The sequence below is a fragment of the Podarcis liolepis genome (genome assembly GCF_965112155.1).
Source record: "Podarcis liolepis genome assembly, chromosome: 9".
Lineage (NCBI taxonomy): Eukaryota > Metazoa > Chordata > Lepidosauria > Squamata > Lacertidae > Podarcis > Podarcis liolepis.
In genome coordinates, this window is record NC_139564.1 from 10,073,672 (window position 1) to 10,086,823 (window position 13,152).

At 44.2% G+C, this 13,152-nt stretch overlaps 2 protein-coding genes across 3 annotated transcripts in view; both read right to left on the reverse strand.

Moving 5' to 3' along the window:
- MOB1B (MOB kinase activator 1B) overlaps positions 1 to 11,689 on the reverse strand; it is a 34,044-nt gene extending 22,355 nt beyond the window's left edge. Inside the window, exon 1 of one of the 2 annotated variants that reach the window (XM_083459110.1) lies at positions 11,144 to 11,689. In XM_083459110.1, the coding sequence (XP_083315236.1) occupies positions 11,144 to 11,157 (14 nt within the window). In that variant the 5' untranslated portion in view covers positions 11,158 to 11,689. The remainder of the gene's footprint in view (positions 1 to 11,143) is intronic. The other variant, XM_083459111.1, reaches the window with a different exon arrangement.
- LOC310685868 (protein FAM47E-like) overlaps positions 1 to 13,152 on the reverse strand; it is a 239,843-nt gene that overhangs the window by 116,438 nt on the left and 110,253 nt on the right. The gene's annotated exons all lie outside the window — the stretch shown is intronic.

Here is a 13,152-nt window from a genome sequence, read left to right on the forward strand (position 1 = left end):
AGGGCAGACTCTTCATTACACTTTAAAATATCAATGCATTTTTACAAGAAGATGCTAACAGAGCAATCTTATGTTTGCTTATTCAGAAGCAAGTCCTACTGTGTTACTTCCTTGTAAAGTGTATAGGACTGCAATCTAAGTAGTCTAATCAGGAACTTACGTTAAATTTCTGCAAAAGGCTATTGCTGTTGCCACTGGAATCCCTCAGTTATTAAACATAATTTGTTATTGTGCTTGTAAATAGAACAGAGTTATTAAAGGCAGGGTTACCTAGAAATCATGATCCACCTCTCAAACTAACCCACCTTAGAATTGCAGGATTGTTGTTTAGGGAAAAAATGGGGGAACGGTAGAGAACCATGTATGCCACTTTGAGGTCTTTGGAGGAAAGGTGGAACATACACAATTCCTGGTTTAAAGAGCAAGAGCAGACAGCTGAGATGTAATAACCAACTACTATACAGTTTACGTTAAAGGGGAAGTTGTGTGTTTTTTGAGCCCAAGGGAAAAAGGGAGTACATAAGCATATGGCTTCACTTGCACATAATGTTGCATCTTAATGTTTCATGGTACCTTGCCAGAACCAGAGAACTGTATTTGCTGTTAAGATAAAGATTTTTCAAAGGAACTCAGATGCAGTGATTAATGCAAAATTGGACCTTGCAACCTATTTATGAACTACTTCCCACTAAAATAATTTTTATAATGAAGAACAAATGTGCCACTACTTTCCAGCCATCTGCTGAGAGCTCAGTTTCTTAGCCCACACATTCACTTTCCCTCCACCCAGAAGATGACAATTCTCTGAACAGATGCAAACTTATTATTTTATACAGACCCTTCTTCCATTGTCTTAGCTACAGCATCAAAAATATGCTAATGAAACGCTAGCCAGCTTCACCATAGTGCTGCAAAAGGCACAGGTGCACAGTAAGCCAAGATAATTGAGAATTCCACTGGGTTTCCCAGTGGACCTTGACAAGAATCTTTTGCCCTTAGGCTTTAACGGACAAGTAGCCAAAATTCTGATGTATGGGAAACTGAATGTGAACAAAGTAGTAAAAAGTAGAAGCTAGATTTATGCAAGCTCTTCTAATGCATGTTTGTACAGTGGTGCCTCGCAAGACGAAAAGAATCCGTTCTGTGATTCTCTTCGTCTAGCGGTTTTTTCGTCTTGCGAAGCAAGCCCATTGACGGATTAGCGGATTAGTGCTATTAGCGGCTTTTAGCGGCTTATCTGCTGATAGGATCAGCTGATAAGCGGCTTAGCGGCTTAGAAAAGGGGGGGAAGGGGGGGAAACCAGCAGGAACTCGCAAGGCATTGTCGTCTTGCGAAGCAAGCCCATAGGAGATTCGTCTTGCAAAGCACCTCCAAAACGGAAAACCCTTTCGTCTAGCGGGTTTTCCGTCTTGCGAGGCATTCGTCTTGCGGGGCACCACTGTACTCTAAATTCAGAGTCAGCTGGCAGCAAGTGATAAAGTAACAAGCCAAAGTTAGTTAGATTATCTTTAAAATTCAATGAAAATTCATTAAGAACCTCGTCACTAGAAAAACACCATTTAAGCAAAGGCTTGTTGAGAGTTGGTTAATTTGCAGTATTCATAGCAGCTAAGTACTTCTTGCTTTGTAGTGCTTAAGAGTAAAGATAGCCCACATTAAAAAAACCTTAGTAATCTGATTTTCTAATACCTACCTACCCACAGCTTCCAGCTAGGCAGCAAGGTTTGTCCACATATGCAAATTTCATCATAAGAAAGTGTTGCTCTATCAATCCCAGCACTCTTGACTCCAGCCATAATTAGCAAGGTGTTCTGCTTGGACATTTCCTATTATCACCCCCACTCCTATATGTCTCTAGCAGTCATTTTGCCTTTGAATATGGATGGGGGGGGTGCTCTCATGGGTAGTAACAGTTTATAAAACCAGGTGAGTGGTGTGCGTAAATGCCATGGGGATAGGAGGGGAGGATTGGCGACAGGTTGCCAGAACCCAAAGGAGCGACACGGGGCAAGTACTGTACATAACCACACATAATTCAGTGGTGAAGCATTCGCCTGCCTTCCATGCAGAAAGTCCAAGGTTCAAACCACGAGGGGAGTTTATAATGCTGATGTATGTCTTACCGTGTTTTTATATTTTGTTGGAAGCAGCTCAGAGTGACAACCTAGTCAGATGGGTGGGGCATCATCATCATCATTAGTAGTAGTAGTAGTCGTATTTCTCCAGGTAGGGCTGGTTAAAACTCCCAGTCAGACCATGCAATAGTGTACTAGATTAAGCAATAGCCTGACTCTGTAAAGCAGCTTTTTAAATAGCAATGAATTTCATAACTCTTAACTTGCGGCAGAGAAAGGGTTTAAAAATGGACAGCATGAAATTGTTGAACTGGCCTTCTAACACGAACCTGACTGGCCCCTAACTCAGATATTCCAGAATAACACCAAGTGCTGCCAAGACTAACCAAGAACCCTGTTTAACCAGATCACCTTTTACAGCTGGTTTCAGACCAGTATTGCTTGGAAACCATAGTTAATGTTAGGGAACAGGAGAGTATTCCATCCTGAGATGGGAACATGCATTCTCAAGAACGGCTCCTGATTTCTTAATTGCAATTAAGAGGGAGTCAACATTATGTCTGCACAAGCTGCGTATGTGATTTAGGAATTATACAACAAAATGTAAATCATTTGAGAAGGAATGGAGAAGAATTTATACATTGTGACAATATTAACTTCTAGAGAAGTTAATGCACTCAGGGTAAATGGAGAATTTCTATTTAAGTTTTCATGCTTTATTAGTCTCTATGATTTCTGACAGCTTTCAAAAAGAGGAACACACAGAAAGCGAATCTGCCAGCCTGGGGCAAATCCCTAAACTTCTAAAGCCAAACACAAGATGAAAATGTTAGAACAGAAAAACAGATGTTAGAGCAGACTTCAAGTAAAACTGCACTTGTGAATTATGATGTTCTTAAAAGCTACGGCATAAGATGAAACCTGCCAATTATTAAGGAAGACAAAGAGCGACAAAACTAATTTTTCAAAAATTTCCTCTTCATCCCAGATTTCCTCTTCTGGACATCCCAGATTGCTGTTCCAAGGACTGGAAAATATCTACCTTCCCCAGATGTTTAGGAAAACATAGTTAGGTTTGTTCTGCAAAATCCAATCTAACTAGAAACAGTATTTCTAGCTCTTACACAAGGGTGAAAGGAAGAACTGGGTCCTTTTTGAGGCAAAAGTAGTATGATCTATGCAGCTTTCCTTTTTATGTCCAATAAGGAAGAATCCAGAGCAACTACGTAATTTACCAGAGATCAAATGTTGGCTAAAAATGTTCAAGAGGAGAAAGAAATTCTTCCAACAACAAAACTACCGTATTTTTCGCCCTATAGGACACACTTTTTCCCCTCCAAAAATAAAGGGGAACCGACCCCTCTCGCTCTCCAGGCTTCAGGAAGGTATCAGCAAGCCTGGGGAGCCCGCTCCCTAGGCTGCGGATAGCAGCCCGCTTCCCGGAGCGCGGGGCGTGCTGAAAGCAGAGCGCCCGGCGCTTCGGGAAGACATCCGCAGCCTAGGGAGCCCTGCAGGAGTTCCCGCAGGGCTCCCTAGGCTGCAGATAGCAGCCTGCTGCACGGAGCGCGGGGAGCGCTGAAGCAGAGTGCCCCGCGCTTCGGGCAGCCCCACAAGCTCGGGGGACAGCGGGGAGGCGGAGCGCCGTCATCCCGCTGTTCCCCGACCTGGTTTTGGGGGGGAAATAAAGGGGGAGAAATTCCTTTATTTCCCCCCCAAAAAAACTAGGTGCGTCCTATGGGACGAAAAATACGGTAGTTCACATTTAGTGTTTTAACCAACTTATTATTTTCTTCATTTCTGCAGCTCTTTCACTGTGCAAAGTATTGCTTTATTTTAATCTCACTAACCCTTTCAGCTTCCAGGTGAGCAGGGCATTATTATTCTACTTTTATAGACTGGTAGAGAATTAATTACCAAAGCTCAATCAAAACTAGAATTTGGACATACATCTATGCCTATTAACAGACTACCATGGTAGCCTGGACAATCGCATTCTTCTTCAAGAAGATGCCTGGAGGTATGATTTCCAAAATGATCAAATTGTTATATTTAAGCCGACAATCCTGGAATACTTTCCAATGCTCTTTGTTTCTCCCATCAGCTTGGAAGAAACCTCTGGCTATCACTAGAAACAAGGCTACCAATATAAAAAGGTGGTGCATACTGTTCTTTACAATCTGAATGTTACCAGCAGCCCTGCCCCCAATTGGCAATGACTTCTCTATAGCAGGGGTAAGGAAAATCATGTGAGGGAATTTAACTTAGTCCACAATGACAATTCCCTGAATCTCTCCCCACCTACCTACCAATTGCCATCCTCGTTACTTCAAAAAGAAGTGGGAGGTTACCCCTACCCCCTTTAAGATTGGAGTGAAAAGGTTTGTGGGTGGGCCACCTGCCAAATTTGACCCACGAAGCAGATCCTCATAAGGATCTGGCCCATGTAGCCAAAAGGGTTCTGCACCCCCAGCCTATAACCTTTCATCACAGACTTCACTGTTTGCCAAACATAAGGCAACTTCTGATTTGTGAGAATCTTTCTGCCTACAGAAATTTTGCGCACACATTCTGACTCAACAGCCTTTTGTTGAAAACACGGGAAAAAAGCAAATAAATCAATGCACCGCTCTCCAAAGTCGATAAAACAGAAATGTTTGCTGGGAATGGGTGCTGGCGTGGCAGGAGGGCTCTGCAAACTAAGACGTCTATATAGGACCAAGGAGGTGAGGAGACAGGGGAAGTTTCACATACTGATTCCAAATAACTGGTGACAACTCTCTAGTGAGAAATATTTCCCCCAGGAGAAAAGTAAACAAATCCCCAAGCAGAAAACTTGACCTCTGTTCACTCAGGGTTAACAATTCACTAAAATCTAAGACTAGAAGTATTTGTTCTCAGTGACAGAGATGGGGCTGATGGGTAGGTGTGTTTAAGACTAATATTTGGATACAGTCATACCTCAAGTTACAGATGCTTCAGGTTGCGTTTTTTCGGGTTTCGGACCACCGAAACCCGGAAGTACCGGAACAGGTTACTTCCAGGTTTCAGCGGTTGCACATGCACAAAAGCACTAAATCGCTCTTTGCACAGAAGCGCCAAATCGCAACCTGTGCGTGCGCAGACGCGCCACTGCGGGTTGCAGACGCTGCAGGTTGTGAACGCGCATCCCGCACGGGTCACGTTCACAACCCGAGCGTCCACTGTACAGCGAGAGAAAGGAAAAAGCTGTATTTGGGGAATAATTACAAAAATATATTTTACTGTCTTAGAAATGCAACCTATAAGAGTCTTCCTAGACAATTAGGGGATGGAAAACATGTGCACCATTAAATATGAAATAAATCGCATAAGGTGTCTCCCCGCCCGCCCCCACACAGGGGTAGCATAATGTAGAAAGTGAGGCTTACTCTGAACCATTAGGAAAGACATCAGCTCAGCTTGTCAACATGGCCTATACATTACCGTTGTTGATTAAGTGCATACCTTTGGCATGCTAAACGCTAAGAAGGCACAGAGAAAGATGAAAACAGCCTCCATCCTGTGGCTTCTCTGTCCCTGCTGCCCTGGGGGTGGATATTATTCTACTGATGTAGATATGCATCTTTGACACTTCATATCCTTCCACATTCTATGGCAGCTTTGCAGAATAATTACATGATGCCCAATGTGATGACTTTGCTACAACATGGACAATTTTGCAACAACATGGATGAGCCATCACATAGAGGCCATTTACAGCTTCTTCCATGTATATAATTTTAAAAGTGCTTGACAAGTCTCCCGTGGGATAGCTTGATAAAAAAAGGAGGCAAGTAGGCTAGCTATTATCTTTTACATTAAAAAGGCACACCATGGGGTACTCAAAGGGCTTATAGTTACAATAAGCCCATTCTATTCTAGATTTTTTTAAAAGCCTTCAAATCAATATTGTACAAAAGGAGGAGATCAGAATGGGGGGTGTAGCACAGGATACACAGTTCTAAAGGCTTGGGGCAATTAACAGATTCAAAAGCAAGCATAAAATATCCAGTTAACTAGCTTGCACAGAAGCATGAGTTCCTGCATGTAAGAGCATGTGCTTCCAGGCAGCACCAAAGGGAGTCTGAAAAGGTATATAAATAGCATAACATGTATCCACATACAAGGCAAAATGAGAGCAGAATCTGACAAGAGTTTTCCCATAGCATCTCACACTTGTGTGGTCTTAAGAGTGTGTGATGTGCATTTGACCTCTCTGTTCAGTGAGCAAATGTCTGCAGCTTGCTGGAAATCCAAAACATACTATACAAGAGAAATGTGTTTGCATAGTGGGGGGGGGGATTGTGTCTCTGCAGTGAAAAACAGCAATAATAATATAAGAATCTGAATCCATCTTAATGTCATTATCATACAAATTTGTTTAACACAAAGACCTAGGCCTTAAGAGAAAATAGTGGCAGTAGAGTTTGATTTTTAAAAATGTACATTTAAGCAATCTATAAGCTTGGAGGCTTCCTAAAGATGATGCAGAAATTAAAAAAAAAATCAGTGTCACTCCCACAGGTACATTTTATCTAGATATATTAAACATGTTTTGGGCAAATAAGCTTAGTTCTGCGCATGCTGGTGCTTTTCACTGAGGCTTACATAGTTGAAAGGTTATCTTGCTCTTAGAAGATAGGCTACCAATTAGCTTCCGGGCTAAGTTCAAGGTGCTGATTCGGGTTTATTAAGCCCTATATACCATGGTACCAAGATACATGAAAGATTACCTCGCCCTTGTACACCCAGTCAATCACAGAACTCCGCAGGTAAGGGTCTCCTGCAGAAACCACCTTAACAGAAGGTACAGTTCTGCATAGTGCAGGAACAAGGCCTTTAGTGTCGTAGCACCGACCTACTCTTTTGGGATTCTCTCCCCTTGAATATCAGACAGGAGCTGTCTCTGTTGTCTTTTCATCATCTACTGAAGGCCTTCCCTCTTTCAACAGGACTTTTGAGATCTTTCCCTGTCTGCATCTAGGTCAGAATTGTTTTTAAGATGTTTTATAACTTTTTGTTTGCAGCCTTGGGGTGCTTTGAGAGGAAGGGTCGGACATATATTATTTAATAAACAAATAAATTAGATACCCAATGCGAAAACAAAAAACAACAAGCTAGTGAAATATGGTGAGCTTAAGCAAGGTGTGTTGGGGTTTTCTTCTCCTTCACAAGGGTTTCTTTTGCAGGCAATTTAAGCAATTCTAAAAACCAGTGGTACATTGCCATATGGTACGCCTACCAGAGCTATCTTTAACATTTTCCTGGGAATTGCAGGCTATGGTTTCTGCAACTCTGCAGTAATTTGTTCTTAAAGTAACACTGCCAAATTGACCTATATGAAAGTCTGCATTTCAAGTTTCCAGTTTACTACTGCTGTCCACAGCCCTATCATAGAGCCACAGCACAAACACAGCAACTCTTAGCATCAATGCTGGCTGCCCCACAACAGACCAGTGTTCAAAATTTGCCAGGCGCATTTTGCACCCGGCTATCAGCCACTTGTGACCAAGTGAAGATGCCTGGGCCCCAGGGTGGCACCTGAAGTCTCCACCATCTGGAGGTGCACGGCCGGGGATCCTTGGATCTTGACTGTTTTCACACACTAACAACACATCCTGAAGAATTCTATTTGTTGTATTTTATCTGCACAATCAGAATGAATTTCAGGAACCATAAAGTCATATTGAAAAATACGAATTTTGAGCTGTCTGGCCCAAAAATGGCAACTAGGCATTCCATTTTGGTGACTGTAACCGTGGTTTAAGGAGCCATTTGGCACTTAGCTTATATATCTAAGTTTTTAGCCCTGCTACAGACATGCTACCCATGTCTTGACATGAGGAAGAGAAATGATGTATTTGGGCTACTATCTGCGTTGAACACTTGCGTTCATGCAAAAAAGGGAAACAGAACAGGAACCAACATCTATTTTCTTAGAACTGTGAAAGCTCAAAAGGAACAGGCAGATCAGAAAACCAGCTTTCCTCCTCATTTCCAAACATTTTATGTTTTCTTCTGTGTTTGCTAACCAAGGCAGGTATGAATATAAAACCCCAGACCAAAGACAAGAAAATGAAAGATTTGTCCTCTTCTTTTGTAAGGGTGGATGGATGGGCACAATTCACTGATATATCTGCACAGCAAGTATTTTTAGGAAGTCTCAAACTTCAGGAAGAGTTCTCTTTAAAATGCAGCTGTCAGTTTGGCTTTCACAATCAGAATGAAGATAACATGGGTTTACAGAATCAGAAATTACTATGGACCTTAATTATATAGAAAGAAGCATCAATCCACAACAGATCATTACTCCAGGAGACCAAATGAGAGCACCTCTTTTTTTGCCTTTTTGAGGAAAACACACTTTATTTGTTTTAAATAAATTTGTTTTTAGTTTTCCTTTCAAGATACAGTCCTTCCAAACTATCTACATGGCCCCACGTGCACACAAAGAAAGCTATGTGGCTCTGGAAGTTTGCTTCAGGTGGTTTTTTGGGGGGAGGGAGTTTAGTTTTTTGCATAGACACAAATCCATTCCAGATATTTTAAAGAGTAAGAAGAGGAATGAATAAGGCATAACATTTTGACACTTACTGTGGCTAAAGCATATGCACAGGACTGGGCTATCCTAATGTTAATCAATAATATATTTGCAGAGGTTCGTGGAAGCGTGTATAAGCACAACTACATTTTACAGGAACATGACAAAGTAAGTCTTCTACAACAAAGTGATTATTTTGTTTTAAGTCCCCAACATTCCCTTTCCCAGGAGTACACTGTGTTTTATTTTGTAAGTCACTTAACCGGTTTATGTTGATTGTCATAATTAGATTGCCTCCACTCCAACCAGCAAGGACTGGAGATTACTTGGGTGTACTTTTGAACTAGGAAACCAAATAACAGAACAACGGGCCCTACACATTTTGTATGTGCCAGTTAGCTTACAACTACTGATATCTAGAGCTGTTTTCATGTTGCAAGTGTCTGCATCAATCTGTCCTTTCCAGTACCTGCTTGCTATAATGCCAGACAAGTTGTAACACAATTAGGTTTGAGTTTTTCAGAACATGTGCCAATCCTTCAAAAGTCCAAAAGCTTTGTACTAGCTTTTAACTGCATAGTATACTGAAAGGCTTAAAGAACCAAGCAAAGTAGTTGTTTTCATGTGGTTTTCTTTAAGCCGTCCTATGTTGGTTACTCAGATGTTAAAAGTCAGGGTGTTCCGTGGTGCTTACTGTTGTGTATAAGACGCCTTTGCCCATAAAATTCAATAAACTTCTTCAAGTTGTTTCTTCAAGTTTAGTATTAGGGAAATGGAAGATGTACATTCTCCAAATTCTGTGCTGACCCATAACCCTTTTCAGTATGACAGTACCCTTCACAAAAGAAGCCCCTTCTTCTGCAATTTTGAAGGCCAAAATGTTAAATTTAGTTTCTACTATACACATGTATCCTGTGTTCCCTAGAGGAACTTAAAAGACTATCAAGTACCATGCAATCTACTTCTAAATTTAGATACATATTTTTTAAAAAAGATTTTAAGCAAACCAAAAGTCTGCTTTTCACTCTAGCAGATACTTAAAAAAAAAAACTTAAGAGCAAACCAGACCACCACAACGCAGTTGCAATCAATGGCCAGAGTACAAAAGGAGGAAGGGGATCTCTAAGGGTTATTGTCCAAGATGTCTAGCCCCCTACGTAACAGAGCCAGCTGCGTTCCCTGTCAGTCTCAGCAAAACAAAAAAACAACCCCCCCCAAAAAAAACCTTCTCTACAAGTTGGGTACCCCGTACAACCATTATCTTAATCACAAGAACCACTCAAGAGAAAAACTGCTGCCTTTTCAAACACAGAAAAGGCTGGTGGGGAGAAGGGGCGATTAATTACAGACTCCTGTATTCTCTGAGAGGGGGGTGGAAGGGAGGAGACAAACTAGGGGATGCAATTTCATTTTATGGTTACAGACAGAAACCACTAGGGAGTCTCTCCAAGCTGCTGTCCAAGAGGGGACAGTGGGGGAGGGAAGGGAAGAACAGGCAGGCATATGGGGCACCTGATATTACAAACACCCCCACCATCATTCTCACCCCCACAATTAACAGGAATCACCATATTTTCTATTATACAGAACTCCTCCACTTGGCTGCAGCTGGCAATTCAGACAACAGCAGTGAGATCCTCCAAAATGATAACACCCCCACTTTAGCTCAAAAGGCACCCAGAGGTCCAGGAACGAAACAGAAACTTTTAGGATAGGAAGCAGTTTAGGCGCAACAAATCAGCCTCCCATTTCAGCAGAAGCGGACCCCCCCCCCATTGAGGTACAGAAGGGGCTTCCTAGAGCCCCCATCCCACCAATCTCCCCCTTTTTTAATCAAAGGGTCAAGCAAGCAAAGAGATAACCTCCTTAAAATAAAATAAAAAACCCTTGCTTTTTAATAAGCATTTTGTATTTTCATTTTATATTTTTCTGTTGCAAACCGCCCAGGGATCTTTGGATGAAGGACAGTAGGCGATGATGATGATGATCAATATGGGAGAAGCTATTTAAGGGGAACCAGCAACATTAACATCAGAAAATATAAATAAAAGCACTTCCCCTTTTTTTTCTGCGGTCGGTGGGGGTGGTGGAGATTTTTTTTTTTTAAAGGAAGCACCAGCACATAAGGAACAAATGTGCTGGAAAGCCAAGGGGCGAGGGCAGAATTGGGGAGAGCCGGAGAAAATGGGGAGCCTCAGGAGGGGGGAGCAGGAGGAGGCCAGCCTCGGAGGGGGTGGCAAGGCATACACACAAACACAAAGGATGTGAGGAAAGAGGCTTAAGCGACAGAGGAAAAAAAAACAGAAGTAAATAACCCCAGTGGTGGAGGAGGCGGCGGTTGGAGAGCCAAGGCCCCCGGGCAGAGCCATGGGGCGCTGCGCGGAGGCGAGGCGGAAAGGGCTTCCGTCCTCCTCCCCCGGCGGGGCTCGGGCGCCAGGAAAGCAGCCCGGCTTGGGCCCTGCTGCCGGCGAGGCGGGGAAAGGGGCTCCCTCGGCGGCCCGCACTTACAACAAGAAGCTCATGGCGGCGGCGGAGGAAGAGGAGCGGGACTCGGCTCGGCTCCCAGCGGCAGGCGGCCCCGGCGGACGACGGGGAGGAAGGACGGGCGGGCGGCGGTCGGGCGGCGAGAGGGAGCGCGAGCGCCGCGGGGCGGGGACTGACGAGGCCGGCGGCGGCGGCGGCGGCCGGGCGCCTCCTTCTTCCTCCTCCTCGGCGTCGCCCTTTCCCGCCTCCTCGCTGCCTTCGCCTCAGAGGGCGCGAGGGATGGCGGCGGCGGCGGCGCTCTCCCGCCTCCTCAGGCCGAGGCCGGCCATAACGCCCTCCTCCCTCACAGACACACACCCCGGGTTTCTGTGAGGGGCGAAAATGGTTTCCCCACCACCGTCAGCCGGCGCCCCTCCTGACTAAAAGCACAAGCCGGCCTTCCGCTTGGGGCTTGCAAAATGGTAGAGCTGGACCAAGGGACCCCCGAGGGTCATCTAGCCCAACCCCCATGCAGGGGTCTCAGCTCTGCTTAGCGGCATGGCAGACGTTCAACAGGTGTTGCTTCTCTCTCCTCCGGACCTGCAGCTTTGGGCTGTCTGAGGGGGAATGTTGGCGGGGGAAACAGGAGCTTGTGTTTCTGAGGGAATAAAAGCACTGTGTATGTGGTGCTACAACACCCAACACACACACACACAAACATTATTATTATTATTATTATTATTATTATTATTATTATTATTAGCCACCCATCTGTCTGGGTTGCCCTGCTCTGGGCGGCTCCCAACGGTTAAATCCATACCAGGTCCTTATAGTTAAAGCTATGGTTTTCCCAGTAGTGATGTATGGAAGTGAGAGCTGGACCATAAAGAAGGCTGATTGCCGAAGAATGGATGCTTTTGAATTATGGTGCTGGAGGAGCTGAGAGTCCCATGGACTGCAAGAAGATCAAACCTCTCCATTCTGAAGGAAATCAGCCCTGAAGGACAGATCGTGAAGCTGAGCCTCCAGTACTTTGGCCACCTCCTGAGAAGAGAAGACTCCCTGGAAAAGACCCTGATGTTGGGAAAGATGGAGGGCACAAGGAGAAGGGGACGACAGAGGACGAGATGGCTGGACAGTGTTCTCGAAGCTACCAGCATGAGTTTGACCAAACTGCGGGAGGCAGTGGAAGACAGGAGTGCCTGGTGTGCTCTGTCCATGGGGTCACAAAGAGTTGGACACGACTAAACAACAACAATTTTCACAATATATGCAACCACCATGCCCCTTCTTCCAAATTTCATCTGCCCAACCTGTGATAAGCCTGAGTTGGTGCAGCATAATTAATATTGCTCTTCATTGCTCAAGATACCATTTGGAGGAAGCCAGCACAACTTAGAAACAGCTGGCCTTACCTAGGCTTATGTCAGCCTATTGCACTTTGTGTCATCTTGACTGCCATATGCAGTGTGTGCATGTGTGTGTGAAAAGGGGGTCCAATGGCTGGGTTACTTGCATTCCGGTTCCTTTGGTCCATATGCAGCTGTCCAGCCTCTGCTGCTTCCTGCTCTGCTCATGAATAGGGCCTTACTCCTGAGAGTAGTTGAAGGGAACCTGTAGTGTGGGTGGATGGTTTATTTTATATACAGTGGTACCTCGGGTTGAATACTTAATCCGTTCCGGAAAGTGTTCTTAACCTGAAGCACCACTTTAGCTAATGGGGCCTCCTGCTGCTGCCGCGCCGCAGGAGCACAATTTCTGTTCTCATCCTGAAGCAAAGTTCTTAACCTGAAGCACTATTTCTGGGTTAGCGGGGTCTGTAACCTGACGCGTATGTAACCCGAGGTACCACTGCAGATCAGGGGTTAGCAAACTTTTTCAGCAGGGGGCCGGTCCACTGTCCCCCAGACTTTGTGGGGGGCCAGACTATATTTTGAAAAAAAGATATGAACGAATTCCTATGCCCCACAAATAACCCAGAGAAGCAATTTAAATAAAAGCACATTCTACTCATGTAAAGCCAAATGTATTTTGATTATTTCACTTATAAATGT